We start from the raw sequence: 13,437 nt of genomic DNA on the forward strand, positions 1-13,437 counted from the left end.
ACAACAACACATCCTCAACAACAACAACACATCCTCAACATGGGGCCCCTCAGGGATGTGTGCTTAGTCCCGTCCTGTACTCCCTTTTCACCTACAACTGCATGACTGCATGACTGCATGACTGCATGACTGCATGACTGCATGACTGCACGGCCAAGCACGACTTCAACACCATCATCAAGTTTGCATGACGACACAACAGTGGTAGGCCTGATCGCCGACAACAAGGAGACGAGCCTATAGGGGAGAGGTCAGAGACCTGGCAGTGTGGTGCCAGGGGCAACAACGTGAGCAAGACAAAGGAAATGATTGTGGACTACAGGAAAAGGATGACAAAACATGCCCACTTTCACATCCTCGGGGCTGTAGTGGAGCGGGTCGAGAATGTCAAGTTCCTCGGTGTCCACATCACCAACAAACTAACATGGTCCAAACACATCAAGATAGTCGTGAAGAGGGCACGCAACACCTTTTCCCCCTCAGGAGACTGAAAAGATTTGGCTTGGCACCTTAGATCCTCAAAAGTTTCTACAGCTGCATCAAGAGTATCCTGACCAGTTGCATCAATGCCTGGTATGGCAACTGCTCGGCCTACGACAGCAAAGCACCACAGAGGGTAGTGCGTACGGCCCAGTACATCACGGGGGCCAAGCTTCCTGCCATCCAGGACCTCTATACCAGGCGGTGTCAGAGGAAGGCCCAAAAAATTGTCCGACTCCAGCCACCCCAGTCATAGACCGTTCTCTCTGCTATCGCATGGCAAGCAGTACCGGAGCACCAAGTCTAGGACCAAGAGGCTCCTTAACAGCTTCTACCCCCAAGACATAAGACTGTTGAACAATTAATCAAATGGCCTCCGGACAATTTACATTGACCCCCCTTTGTTTTTACACTGTTTTAGAAACTTTAGAGTGTTTTCTATCTAAATCTACCAATTATATGCATATCCTAGCTTCTGGGCCTGAGTAGCAGGCAGTTTACTTTGGGCACGCTTTTCATCCGGACATGAAAATACTGCCCCCTAGCCCGACGAGGTTATTAAGAAGGAAAGCTATTTCACAAATTAACTTTTTAAGAAGACACACCTGTTAATTGAAATACATTCCAGGTGACTACTTCATGAAGCTGGTTGAGAGAATGCCAAGTGTGCAAAGCTGTCAAAGCAAAGGGTGGCTACTTAGAAGAATCTCAAATATAAAATAGATTTAGATTTATTTATTTTTTACACTTTTCTGGTTACTACATGATTCCATATGTGTTATTTCATAGTTTTGTTGTCTTCACTATTATTCTACAGTGTAGAAAATAGAAACAATTAATAAAAAGTGTAGTAGTGAAGTTAGCTCCGTAGTGAAGTTAGCTCCGTAGTGAAGTTAGCTCCGTAGTGAAGTTAGCTCCGTAGTGAAGTTAGCTCCGTAGTGAAGTTAGCTCCGTAGTGACGTTAGCTCCGTAGTGACGTTAGTAGCTCCGTAGTGACGTTAGTAGCTCCGTAGTGACGTTAGTAGCTCCGTAGTGACGTTAGTAGCTCCGTAGTGACGTTAGTAGCTCCGTAGTGATGTTAGTAGCTCCGTAGTGCCGTTAGCTCCGTAGTGATGTTAGTAGCTCCGTAGTGATGTTAGTAGCTCCGTAGTGATGTTAGTAGCTCCGTAGTGATGTTAGTAGCTCCGTAGTGATGTTAGTAGCTCCGTAGTGACGTTAGCTCCGTAGTGACGTTAGCTCCGTAGTGACGTTAGCTCCGTAGTGATGTTAGTAGCTCCGTAGTGATGTTAGTAGCTCCGTAGTGACGTTAGTAGCTCCGTAGTGACGTTAGTAGCTCCGTAGTGACGTTAGTAGCTCCGTAGTGACGTTAGTAGCTCCGTAGTGACGTTAGCTCCGTAGTGACGTTAGCTCCGTAGTGACGTTAGTTCCGTAGTGATGTTAGTTCCGTAGTGATGTTAGTAGCTCCGTAGTGATGTTAGTAGCTCCGTAGTGATGTCAGTTTCTGTTTTCCTCGTGTTGGTGTTCATCAGTGATTCCTCTCACATTGAGCTCATCATCGCAGTGTAAATACACACACACACCCCTTCACCCGGTACGACTCAGTGGGTTTTCCAGGTTTTTGGCTCTCAGAATGATTCTTATTATTTTTTTTAGAAAAACACAAATGGATATTTTTATGTCCACAACAATGTTTAAACCACATCAGGAGACCGTTTTTTAGGTCTCGGAAAAATTTAAGAAATTTAGATTTTTGGATGTAGTTACCCTTTAATTCCAGTGTGCACCAGGAAGAGGCCGTTGATTGGTTAAGAGGTGTTGCTGTGGTCACTGTGCACCAGGAAGAGGCCGTTGATTGGTTAAGAGGTGTTGCTGTGGTCAGTGTGCACCAGGAAGAGACCGTTGATTGGTTAAGAGGTGTTGCTGTGGTCAGTGTGCACCAGGAAGAGACTGTTGATTGGTTAAGAGGTGTTGCTGTGGTCAGTGTGCACCAGGAAGAGACTGTTGATCGGTTAAGAGGTGTTGCTGTGGTCAGTGTTCACCAGGAAGAGACTGATGATCGGTTAAGAGGTGTTGCTGTGGTCAGTGTGCACCAGGAAGAGACTGTTGACTTGATTGAGGTGTTGCTGTGGTCAGTGTGCACCAGGAAGAGACTGTTGACTTGATTGAGGTGTTGCTGTGGTCAGTGTGCACCAGGAAGAGACTGTTGATTGGTTAAGAGGTGTTGCTGTGGTCAGTGTGCACCAGGAAGAGACTGTTGACTTGATTGAGGTGTTGCTGTGGTCAGTGTGCACCAGGAAGAGACTGTTGATTGGTTAAGAGGTGTTGCTGTGGTCAGTGTGCACCAGGAAGAGACTGTTGATCGGTTAAGAGGTGTTGCTGTGGTCAGTGTGCACCAGGAAGAGACTGTTGATTGGTTAAGAGGTGTTGCTGTGGTCAGTGTGCACCAGGAAGAGACTGTTGATCGGTTAAGAGGTGTTGCTGTGGTCAGTGTGCACCAGGAAGAGATTGTTGACTTGACTGAGGTGTTGCTGTGGGCAGTGTGCACCAGGAAGACACTGTTGATTGGTTAAGAGGTGTTGTTGTGGTCAGTGTGCACCAGGAAGACACTGTTGACTTGACTGAGGTGTTGCTGTGGGCAGTGTGCACCAGGAAGACACTGTTGATTGGTTAAGAGGTGTTGTTGTTTAATTGAGCCTTTCCGGCTCTACCAGAAGACTGGTAATCATTGACATTATCTCTAACGGCTGTTACACAAAGTGTAGACACACACACACACACACACACACACACACACACACACACACACAGGCAGGGGAATTCCTGTGTCGTTTCAGAGAGCTGATGCATTATGGTCAATACTTATGGTTCTCTGGGAAGAAGTTCAATAGATTGTTTTAAATATTGTTTCGTTCCGTTTTTGTAATGTCTGGATTAGGTGATTCTGTCCACAAACGCAGGTTTTCTTGGGCCCTACGGCAGCCATGCTTGTTTTGATGGTTGACAAGACGAGTCTCTCTTTCTGCTGTCGTATTGTTGACGCTCATGTTGACATGATTTACAACATGCCTATTGAATGAGAGCGTGCTCAAACACAATCACGCACGTTCTCACAAACACACACACACACACAGTCACTCTCACACACAGACTTCCTCCTCCACTCTGACTGCCAACCCAGAGAGATAATGACTGACATAGAGGTGATTGGTGTTGGGGGGAGTACACAGACGGCGGCGCGGACAGACAGACGGCTGGGCAGACAGACAGACGGCGGTGCGGCCTCGCAGACAGACGGCCTCGCAGACAGACAGACAGACAGATGGCGGCGCGGACAGACAGACGGCGCGGACAGACAGACGGCGGCGCGGACAGACAGACGGCTGGGCAGACAGACAGGCGGCGCGGACAGACAGGCGGCTGGGCAGACAGACAGACGGCGCAGACAGACAGACGGCGGCGCGGACAGACAGACGGCTGGGCAGACAGACAGGCGGCGCGGACAGACAGGCGGCTGGGCAGACAGACAGGCGGCGCAGACAGACAGACGGCGACGCCTCCTCGTAGACAGACAGACGGCGACGCGGCCTCGTAGACCGACAGACGGTGACGCCTCCTCGTAGACAGACAGACGGCGACGCGGCCTCGTAGACAGACAGACGGCGACGCGGCCACGTAGACAGACAGACGGCGACGCCTCCTCGTAGACAGACAGACGGCGACGCGGCCTCGTAGACAGACAGACGGCGACGCCTCCTCGTAGACAGACAGACGGCGACGCCTCCTCGTAGACAGACAGACGGCGACGCCTCCTCGTAGACAGACAGACGGCGACGCCTCCTCAAAGACAGACAGACAGGCGGCGCAGCCAGCCGGTGGACGGACGGACGGACAGACAGGCGGCGGCGCGGCCGCTCAGACAGACAGACAGACAGACGGCGCGGGGGGAGCAGGTATCTGTCATCAGTAGAGAGATGGAGATATGTGTGGTGAGACCTGCCGTCTCAGACCAGGATTCTATCAATTACAAACAATTGTTCTGATTTGCGCTGTCAGAAGTGTTGTTGATGTTCACAGCAGCTGACCCTAGTTGGAGGGAGTTGACATGCCCTCGATTTAGAAACTGTCCTTTGGCATGTTCTGTTCTGAGTGGCTGAGAAGTTATCTCTGTCCAACTCTTCGGTCTCCTCTGTTTAGTGGAGGACTCAGGGTGATATTAAATGGTGTCTGTTCTCTGTCCAACTCTTCGGTCTCCTCTGTTTAGTGGAGGACTCAGGGTGATATTAAATGGTGTCTGTTCTCTGTCCAACTCTTCAGTCTCCTCATGTTTAGTGGAGGACTCAGGGTGATATTAAATGGTGTCTGTTCTCTGTCCAACTCTTCAGTCTCCTCTGTTTAGTGGAGGACTCAGGGTGATATTAAATGGTGTCTGTTCTCTGTCCAACTCTTCGGTCTCCTCTGTTTAGTGGAGGACTCAGGGTGATATTAAATGGTGTCTGTTCTCTGTCCAACTCTTCGGGTCTCTTCTGTTTAGTGGAGGACTCAGGGTGATATTAGATGGTCTGTTCTCTGTCCTCAGCTCCAGGTAAAGATCTGTTTAGTGGAGGACTCGGGGTGATATTAGATGGTCTGTTCTCGGTCCTCAGCTCCAGGTAAAGATCTGTTTAGTGGAGGACTCGGGGTGATATTAAATGGTCTGTTCTCGGTCCTCAGCTCCAGGTAAAGATCTGTTTAGTGGAGGACTCGGGGTGATATTAGATGGTCTGTTCTCGGTCCTCAGCTCCAGGTAAAGATCTGTTTAGTGGAGGACTCGGAGTGATATTAGATGGTCTGTTCTCGGTCCTCAGCTCCAGGTAAAGATCTGTTTAGTGGAGGACTCGGGGTGATATTAAATGGTCTGTTCTCGGTCCTCAGCTCCAGGTAAAGAAGAACAAAGCCTTTAGAAGGTTTAAGAAGCTCCAGGAGTCCAGACCAGAGTTCCTCAACTGTAAACTAGAGGACCTGCTCCCACTGCCCATACAGCGCATCCAACAGTATGTTACTCTGTTTCCGTACACCTTATACACCCCATCCAACGGTATGTTACTCTGTTTCCGTACACCTTATACACCCCATCTAACAGTATGTTACTCTGTTTCCATACACCTTATACACCCCATCTAACAGTATGTTACTCTGTTTCAATACGCCTTATACACCCCATCTAACAGTATGTTACTCTGTTTCCATACACCTTATACACCCCATCTAACATTATGTTACTGTTTCCATACACCTTATGCACCACATTTAACAGTATGTTACTCTGTTTCAATACACCTTATACACCCCACCTAACAGTATGTTACTCTGTTTCCATACACCTTATACACCCCATCTAACAGTATTGTCTCTGTTTCCATACACCTTATACACCCCATCTAGCAGTATGTTAATCTGTTTCCATACACCTTATACACCCCATCTAACAGCACATCGTTCTAAACCACCAACTACTGTAAAACACAATTCAACAGCACATCGTTCTAAACCACCAACTACTGTAAAACACAATTCAACAGCACATCGTTCTAAACCACCAACTACTGTAAAACACAATTCAACAGCACATCGTTCTAAACCACCAACTACTGTAAAACACAATTCAACAGCACATCGTTCTAAACCACCAACTACTGTAAAACACAATTCAACAGCACATCGTTCTAAACCACCTATTACTGTAAAACACAATTCAACAGCACATCGTTCTAAACCACCTATTACTGTAAAACACAATTCAACAGCACATCGTTCTAAACCACCAACTACTGTAAAACACAATTCAACAGCACATCGTTCTAAACCACCAACTACTGTAAAACACAATTCAACAGCACATCGTTCTAAACCACCAACTACTGTAAAACACAATTCAACAGCACATCGTTCTAAACCACCAACTACTGTAAAACACAATTCAACAGCACATCGTTCTAAACCACCTATTACTGTAAAACACAATTCAACAGCACATCGTTCTAAACCACCTATTACTGTAAAACACAATTCAACAGCACATCGTTCTAAACCACCAACTACTGTAAAACACAATTCAACAGCACATCGTTCTAAACCACCAACTACTGTAAAACACAATTCAACAGCACATCGTTCTAAACCACCAACTACTGTAAAACACAATTCAACAGCACATCGTTCTAAACCACCAACTACTGTAAAACACAATTCGACAGTACATCGTTCTAAACCACCAACTACTGTAAAACACAATTCGACAGCACATCGTTCTAAACCACCAACTACTGTAAAACACAATTCAACAGCACATCGTTCTAAACCACCAACTACTGTAAAACACAATTCAACAGCACATCGTTCTAAACCACCAACTACTGTAAAACACCCTCCGCCCCACACCCACTCCATCAAACAATACCTGCTTTCATTTCATCCAACCATTGTCCCATCCACCCTCCCACCCGTTGATTCAGAGGTAATACTGGCTGCTGGTTGTCATGTGATGTGGGTTTCCACTGACCCAGTAGTTTGTGGACTTATTTTTTTTTTGATTGGCACTTGACAAAGTTCTACACTTCCTACTCTGAACCATGTGACTTCCTGAAGGTGTTGGGGGGGGACGTTCAGAGTGGGTAACAGAACAGTGTGTGTTGAGAGGGTAGTGTTGCGTACTGTAAACGCCACCGTAGACGACCCCTGTAGCGTCACGCTTTTCATGCCTGACTTCTCTCTTTTCCTGTTGTTGTTGTTGTTTATAGCTGCGATGACAGACGCGGTTATTATTTGATGTAGCGCCTGTTGGTAAAACTTTGACACACACACACACACACACACACACACACACTCAGACTGTAACAGATCTGTCACAATCCCCTGTGTTAACCAGCCGTTAGTGTTGGCTGTAATTCCATGCGGTCCTGATCCCTGTCGTTAATTAGTGTATCACGGGGGGGGAGAGATGGGCCATAATCAACATGCTGATTTATGAACACAGGAGCTAGGATGAAAATACGCTGCTATGGGTTTTTATCAAGCTGCTCGTCTGTTTTCTTAACGAGGCTTTCTTGTCTCGTGTAGTACGGAGATGATTCTCACAGCGACCTCCTTGACGTGTTGTGTCCATCCGTCACGCACGAAGACAGTATGTCTGTCCTGCTGTACCTTTACGCCTCCCAACATCTGTCCATCCATCATGCACGAAGACAGTCTGTCTGTCCTGCTGTACCTTTACACCTCCCAACATCTATCCATCCGTAGAGTCTGACGTCAGTTATCGTCCAACTTCGGACTAGTTCCGTGTCCCACTATTCTTTAGGTGCGTCTTGTGCTTCCCCCCCCCCCCCCCCCCCCCACACCCAAAATGCAGCAGACATTTTGAGGCTGCAGGACTGACAGACTTAACCCTGGGACAATGGCAATAGATTCACCTTTTGCTCTTCCTCCGTGAAACTCTCGGAGACTCCAGGGACCTCTCATCATAGTACGATGATGTTAGGTGACTCGACACACACACACACACACACACACACTCACACACACACACACACACACACACACACACACACACACACACACACACACACACACACACACACACACACACACACACACACACACACACACACACACAGTCACGCGTGAACGAACACACTCACGCGTGAACGAACACACTCACGCGTGAACGAACACACTCACGTGTGAACACACACACACACTCACGTGTGAACACACACACACACTCACGTGTGAACACACACACACACTCACGTGTGAACACACACACACACTCACGTGTGAACACACACACACACTCACGTGTGAACACACACACACACACACACTCACGTGTGAACACACACACACACACACACTCACGTGTGAACACACACACACACACACTTACGTTCACGCGTGAACGAACACACACAGAGCTCTCCCTGCTTTCTGGTAACAGCAGGAAATTGATGTCACTTATGGCTGTTGGACGATGATTGATGGTGAGTGTGGCTGAAGTGCTGGATACTTAAGGAGATACGGGAGTGGGGGGGTTGTGGGGGGGGGGGGGGGGTTGTGGAGGGGGGGGGGGGAATAAAATCATTGCCTTTTATTAAGTGGCATTTACTGTCTGGAGCTGGCCCTGGATCCCAAATGGCACCCTATTCCCCTGTATAGTGCAGCGTTAGGGCCCCATTGGGCTCTGGTCAAACGTAGTGCACTATGTAGGGAATACAGGGCCGTTTGGGACGTGGATCTTGGCTGGCTGAAAGCGGACCTTCTCTTTCCGTCCTCTCTCCCCGGAGATGACAGCGATGAGTTCTGGGAGTTGACTGGGGCTGTGTGTGTGTGACGGTGAATAGCTCCTCTGCTCTCTCTCTCGGTCTGTGTTACGCATGTTATTGTGTCCGTAATGGGGGATGTAGCATGTCAACGTGAAGGCGGGTGGCAACTGGATGATTCCGGGATCCACAATGGCAACTGGAGGATTCCGGAATCCACAATGGCAACTGGAGGATTCCGGAATCCACAATGGCTCTGAGTTGGGGGCCATTTTGTGCCTCTGAGGGAATGTTTAACCTGAAGGGTGACGGGGATGAGAGCGGTACGGACAGAACACGAGGAAGTGAAACGGGTTAAGGCTGTGGGCTCGTGAATTATCGAGGGGAGGGAAACTAAGACCTAGTCTTTAGATTGGGCAACCAATGACCACGCTCGCTTTAGTCCTCCTTTATGTGAACGATGGATTTGAATTTTTTTTTTGTTATAGCGTGCGTTGTGATAGGACGTGATGGTATATCGTGCGTTGTGATAGGACGTGATGGTATATCGTGCGTTGTGATAGGACGTGATGGTATATCGTGCGTTGTGATAGGACGTGATGGTATATCGTGCGTTGTGATAGGACGTGATGGTATATCGTGCGTTGTGATAGGACGTGATGGTATATCGTGTGTTGTGATAGGACGTGATGGTATATTGTGCGTTGTGATAGGACGTGATGGTATATCGTGCGTTGTGATGGGACGTGATGGTATATCGTGCGTTGTGATAGGACGTGATGGTATATCGTGCGTTGTGATGCCCACTTAACCCGGAAGCCAGCCGCACCAATGTGTCGGAGGAAACGCCGTACACCTGGCGACCGTGTCAGCGTGCACTACGCCCGGCCCGCCACAGGAGTCGCTAGAGCGCGATGGGACAAGGACATCCCTGCCGGACCAAACCCTCCTCTAACCCGGACGACGCTGCACCAAACCCTCCTCTAACCCGGACGACGCTGGACCAAACCCTCCTCTAACCAGGACGACGCTGTGCCAAACCCTCCTCTAACCCGGACGACGCTGGACCAAACCCTCCTCTAACCAGGACGACGCTGGACCAATTGTGCGCTGCCCCCCCATGGGTCTCCCGAGAGCCCAGAATCTCTAGTGGCACACTGCGAGGCAGTGCCTTAGACCACTGCACCACTCGAGAGGCCCCCCTTGTTGGGCGTTTTGAAATAATCTCCATTTGAACATATTGAAGTACCTCCTGCTCTTCTCAATGGTTGTAGTATTGCTGTGATGAAGACACCACTACATTCCCCATTTTTAAACTAAACAAACTCTCGCATATTCTCATTTTTATACCAAGCCATATTATATATATATATATATATAATTATAATTTTCTTTCATCTAATCCCCTTTTACACACTTACCCATTCAGAGAGGGAGATAAGATACGTCTCTTTACAGTCACTTCATATTCGCTTTTAATTGCTGAAAGTTAGGAGAGAAGAGTGTATCTCCACACACACACACACACACACACACACGCACACAATGCCTCCCAGTACTATATTGAGATGTTCTGTGTTCATTTCCTTGGTTCTTTCTTTCCTTTGGAAGCTGTTAGTGGTAGAAATGAAGGTCTGTGGCGTGTTCACTAACCCGTGGCTGACGCTGCCTGTTGTCTCTTCATTAGAATTCTGAATCTTTAATGTAACGTATTTAAAGGCAAATAATTTGACTTTATTCTCTCTCTCTCTGTCTCGCTCTCTCTGTCTCGCTCTCTCTGTCTCGCTCTCTCTGTCTCGCTCTCTCTGTCTCGCTCTCTCTGTCTCGCTCTCTCTGTCTCGCTCTCTCTGTCTCGCTCTCTGTCTCGCTCTCTCTGTCTCGCTCTCTCTGTCTCGCTCTCTCTGTCTCGCTCTCTCTGTCTCGCTCTCTCTGTCTCGCTCTCTCTCTCGCTCTCTCTGTCTCGCTCTCTCTGTCTCGCTCTCTCTGTCTCGCTCTCCCTGTCTCGCTCTCCCTGTCTCGCTCTCCCTGTCTCGCTCTCCCTCTCTCGCTCTCCCTCTCTCGCTCTCCCTCTCTCGCTCTCCCTCTCTCGCTCTCCCTCTCTCGCTCTCCCTCTCTCGCTCTCCCTCTCTCGCTCTCCCTCTCTCGCTCTCCCTCTCTCGCTCTCCCTCTCTCGCTCTCCCTCTCTCGCTCTCCCTCTCTCGCTCTCCCTCTCTCGCTCTCCCGCTCTCCTTCTCTCGCTCTCCTTCTCTCGCTCTCCCTCTCTCGCTCTCTCGCTCTCCCTCTCTCGCTCTCCCTCTCTCGCTCTCCCCTCTCGCTCTCCCTCCCTCTCTCTCTCGCTCTCCCTCCCTCTCGCTCTCCCTCCCTCTCTCTCTCTCCCTCTCTCTCTCTCTCCCTCTCTCTCCCTCTCTCGCTCCCTCTCTCGCTCTCTCCCTCTCTTGCTCGCTCTCTTCGTTTCTGACGTGAGTGGAAGTGCCCGAATGACCCAACATGTCTGCTGAGAATAGGAAAGAGAGCCATCTGCATATCATCTGCATATTACAAATGGAATTAGCATTAGCGCTGTAGCCACAGCCGCCACATTCTCACTAACTAGGCCAACACAGTGATCCCCAACCACATGCTTGCTTTCTAAATATGCTAGCATTCTTCTCCCCTTTTCATTAGAATATGTGAGCTGGTGTAAATCCGGTTCAGATTATGTTGTTGTTGTCTCGTCGTTATCTTGTCTTTGCTCAGCTGCTAATGAGCGTGACAGCGCGGCTAAACGTTTCCGTTTTACATTATTTGGGAATGCTGGGTAATAAACTCTCATTAGAGAGGAGAAACTCTCCCTCTTTCTTTCTTTTTGTAGCGCCGTCTCTTTAATTACATCCCTCCCTCCCTCCCAGCCTCCCTCCCTCCCTCCCCTCCCTCCCCTCTCTAATAAGGATGAGGGCATGCTCCCTCTGCTGATAAAGCCTGTCATGTATTTGTTATTACCAGATGAGAGAATAAAGGAGTGGAATTATTACTTCCTGTTTAAGTGTCTCCTAATTGAAGGAGGGTTTAATTGGACTCTTGTTTTCGTGTTTCGTTTCTTTTTTAGTTTCCTAATGAGTTGAACAATGTTGCTCTTTCTCCCCATTCACAAGGCTTACTGCTGGTGTGGTAACGTATCAATAGTGTAGTTCGCCGCGATTTAGTTATATTTATACAATACCGGAGTTTATAATTTGAGTTTCTGTCTGTCCCCCCCCCCCCCCCCCCCGGTCTCTTTACCACGTTATTAATCTGTTTGTTAACAACAGTTTGTGTTTTTCAAGCCCACAACAGCAGCCTTCATTCTTAGCAGCCTTGAGTGCATTGAAAAGTAAAGCAATGCTAAACCCTTTTCAGATTTCAACTTGAGTTGCATTTAAGAACCAGACCACCATTCCAGAGAAAATAACTGTCAGATGAACGTTATTACTTCTTTTTTATTTATTTATTTTTTAGGATCAAATAAAACGTGTTCATTTTGAATCCTGCTGTATCGTTCAGGGTCGAGGAAATATAATGGACGCTCTGTCATGTAGACGGAGTGTATCTGTTGTCATCCTTCCTTTTCATGTCACATGGCGCCACTGTTAACGAATAACACTTTCTACTGCTGCCACCAACTGTCAGTACGTTGGCACGAGCATGGCTAATGGCTGACTGCTAGCATGGCTAATGGCTGACTGCTAGCATGGCTAATGGCTGACTGCTAGCATGGCTAATGGCTGACTGCTAGCATGGCTAATGGCTGACTGCTAGCATGGCTAACGGCTGACTTCTGGAGTGGAATATGGCAGTCAGTCTGCTAGCATGGCTAATGGCTGACTTCTGGAGTGGAATATGGCAGTCTGCTAGCATGGCTAATGGCTGACTGCTAGCTGGCTAATGGCTGACTTCAGGAGTGGAATATGGCAGTCTGCTAGCATGGCTAATGGCTGACTGCTAGCATGGCTAATGACTGACTTCTGGAGTGGAATATGACAGTCAGTCTGCTAGCATAGCACATGGCTGACTGCTAGCATGGCAGATGGCTGACTTCTGGAGTGGAATATGACAGTCAGTCTGCTGCATGGCTAATGGCTGACTGCTAGCATGGCTGATGGCTGACTTCTGGAGTGGAATATGACAGTCATTCTGCTAGCATGGCTAATGGCTGACTGCTAGCATGGCTAATGGCTGACTTCTGGAGTGGAATATGACAGTCAGTCTGCTAGCATAGCAAATGGCTGACTGCTAGCATGGCTAATGGCTGACTTCTGGAGTGGAATATGGCAGTCAGTCTGCTAGCATGGCTAATGGCTGACTGCTAGCATGGCTAATGGCTGACTTCTGGAGTGGCTAATGGCCTCTCTGGCACCTGTGTGTCTCTTAAAATAAAGACCAGACAACACAGAGGAGGGAGAGTAGGGGAGGGAGAGTAGGGGGGGAAAGAGTAGGGAGGGAGAGTAGGGGGGGAAAGAGTAGGGAGGGAGAGTAGGGGGGGAGAGTAGGGTGGCAGGACATTAGGGGGAGGAGAGTAGGGAGGAGACGGGGAGGAAGAGTAGGGGCGGGGGGAGGGGGGAGGAAGAGTAGTGGGGGGGAGGAAGAGTAGGGGAGAGAGACACTGGAAATCAATGTAAATTGTCAATGTACTTCCAAGGTTCCACTG

General features: G+C 48.5%; 1 protein-coding gene across 1 annotated transcript in view; it reads left to right on the plus strand.

The window, feature by feature from the left end:
* Nucleotides 1-13,437, plus strand: part of arhgef39 (Rho guanine nucleotide exchange factor 39) — a 125,693-nt gene that overhangs the window by 35,301 nt on the left and 76,955 nt on the right. The window contains exon 5 of the mRNA XM_090201380.1: nucleotides 5,392-5,510. Within this exon, the coding sequence (XP_090057506.1) occupies nucleotides 5,392-5,510 (119 nt within the window). The remainder of the gene's footprint in view (nucleotides 1-5,391; nucleotides 5,511-13,437) is intronic.

The sequence above is a fragment of the Oncorhynchus mykiss genome, chromosome 15 (assembly GCF_057628025.1).
Source record: "Oncorhynchus mykiss isolate SJ-2025 chromosome 15, ASM5762802v1, whole genome shotgun sequence".
Classification (NCBI taxonomy): domain Eukaryota; kingdom Metazoa; phylum Chordata; class Actinopteri; order Salmoniformes; family Salmonidae; genus Oncorhynchus; species Oncorhynchus mykiss.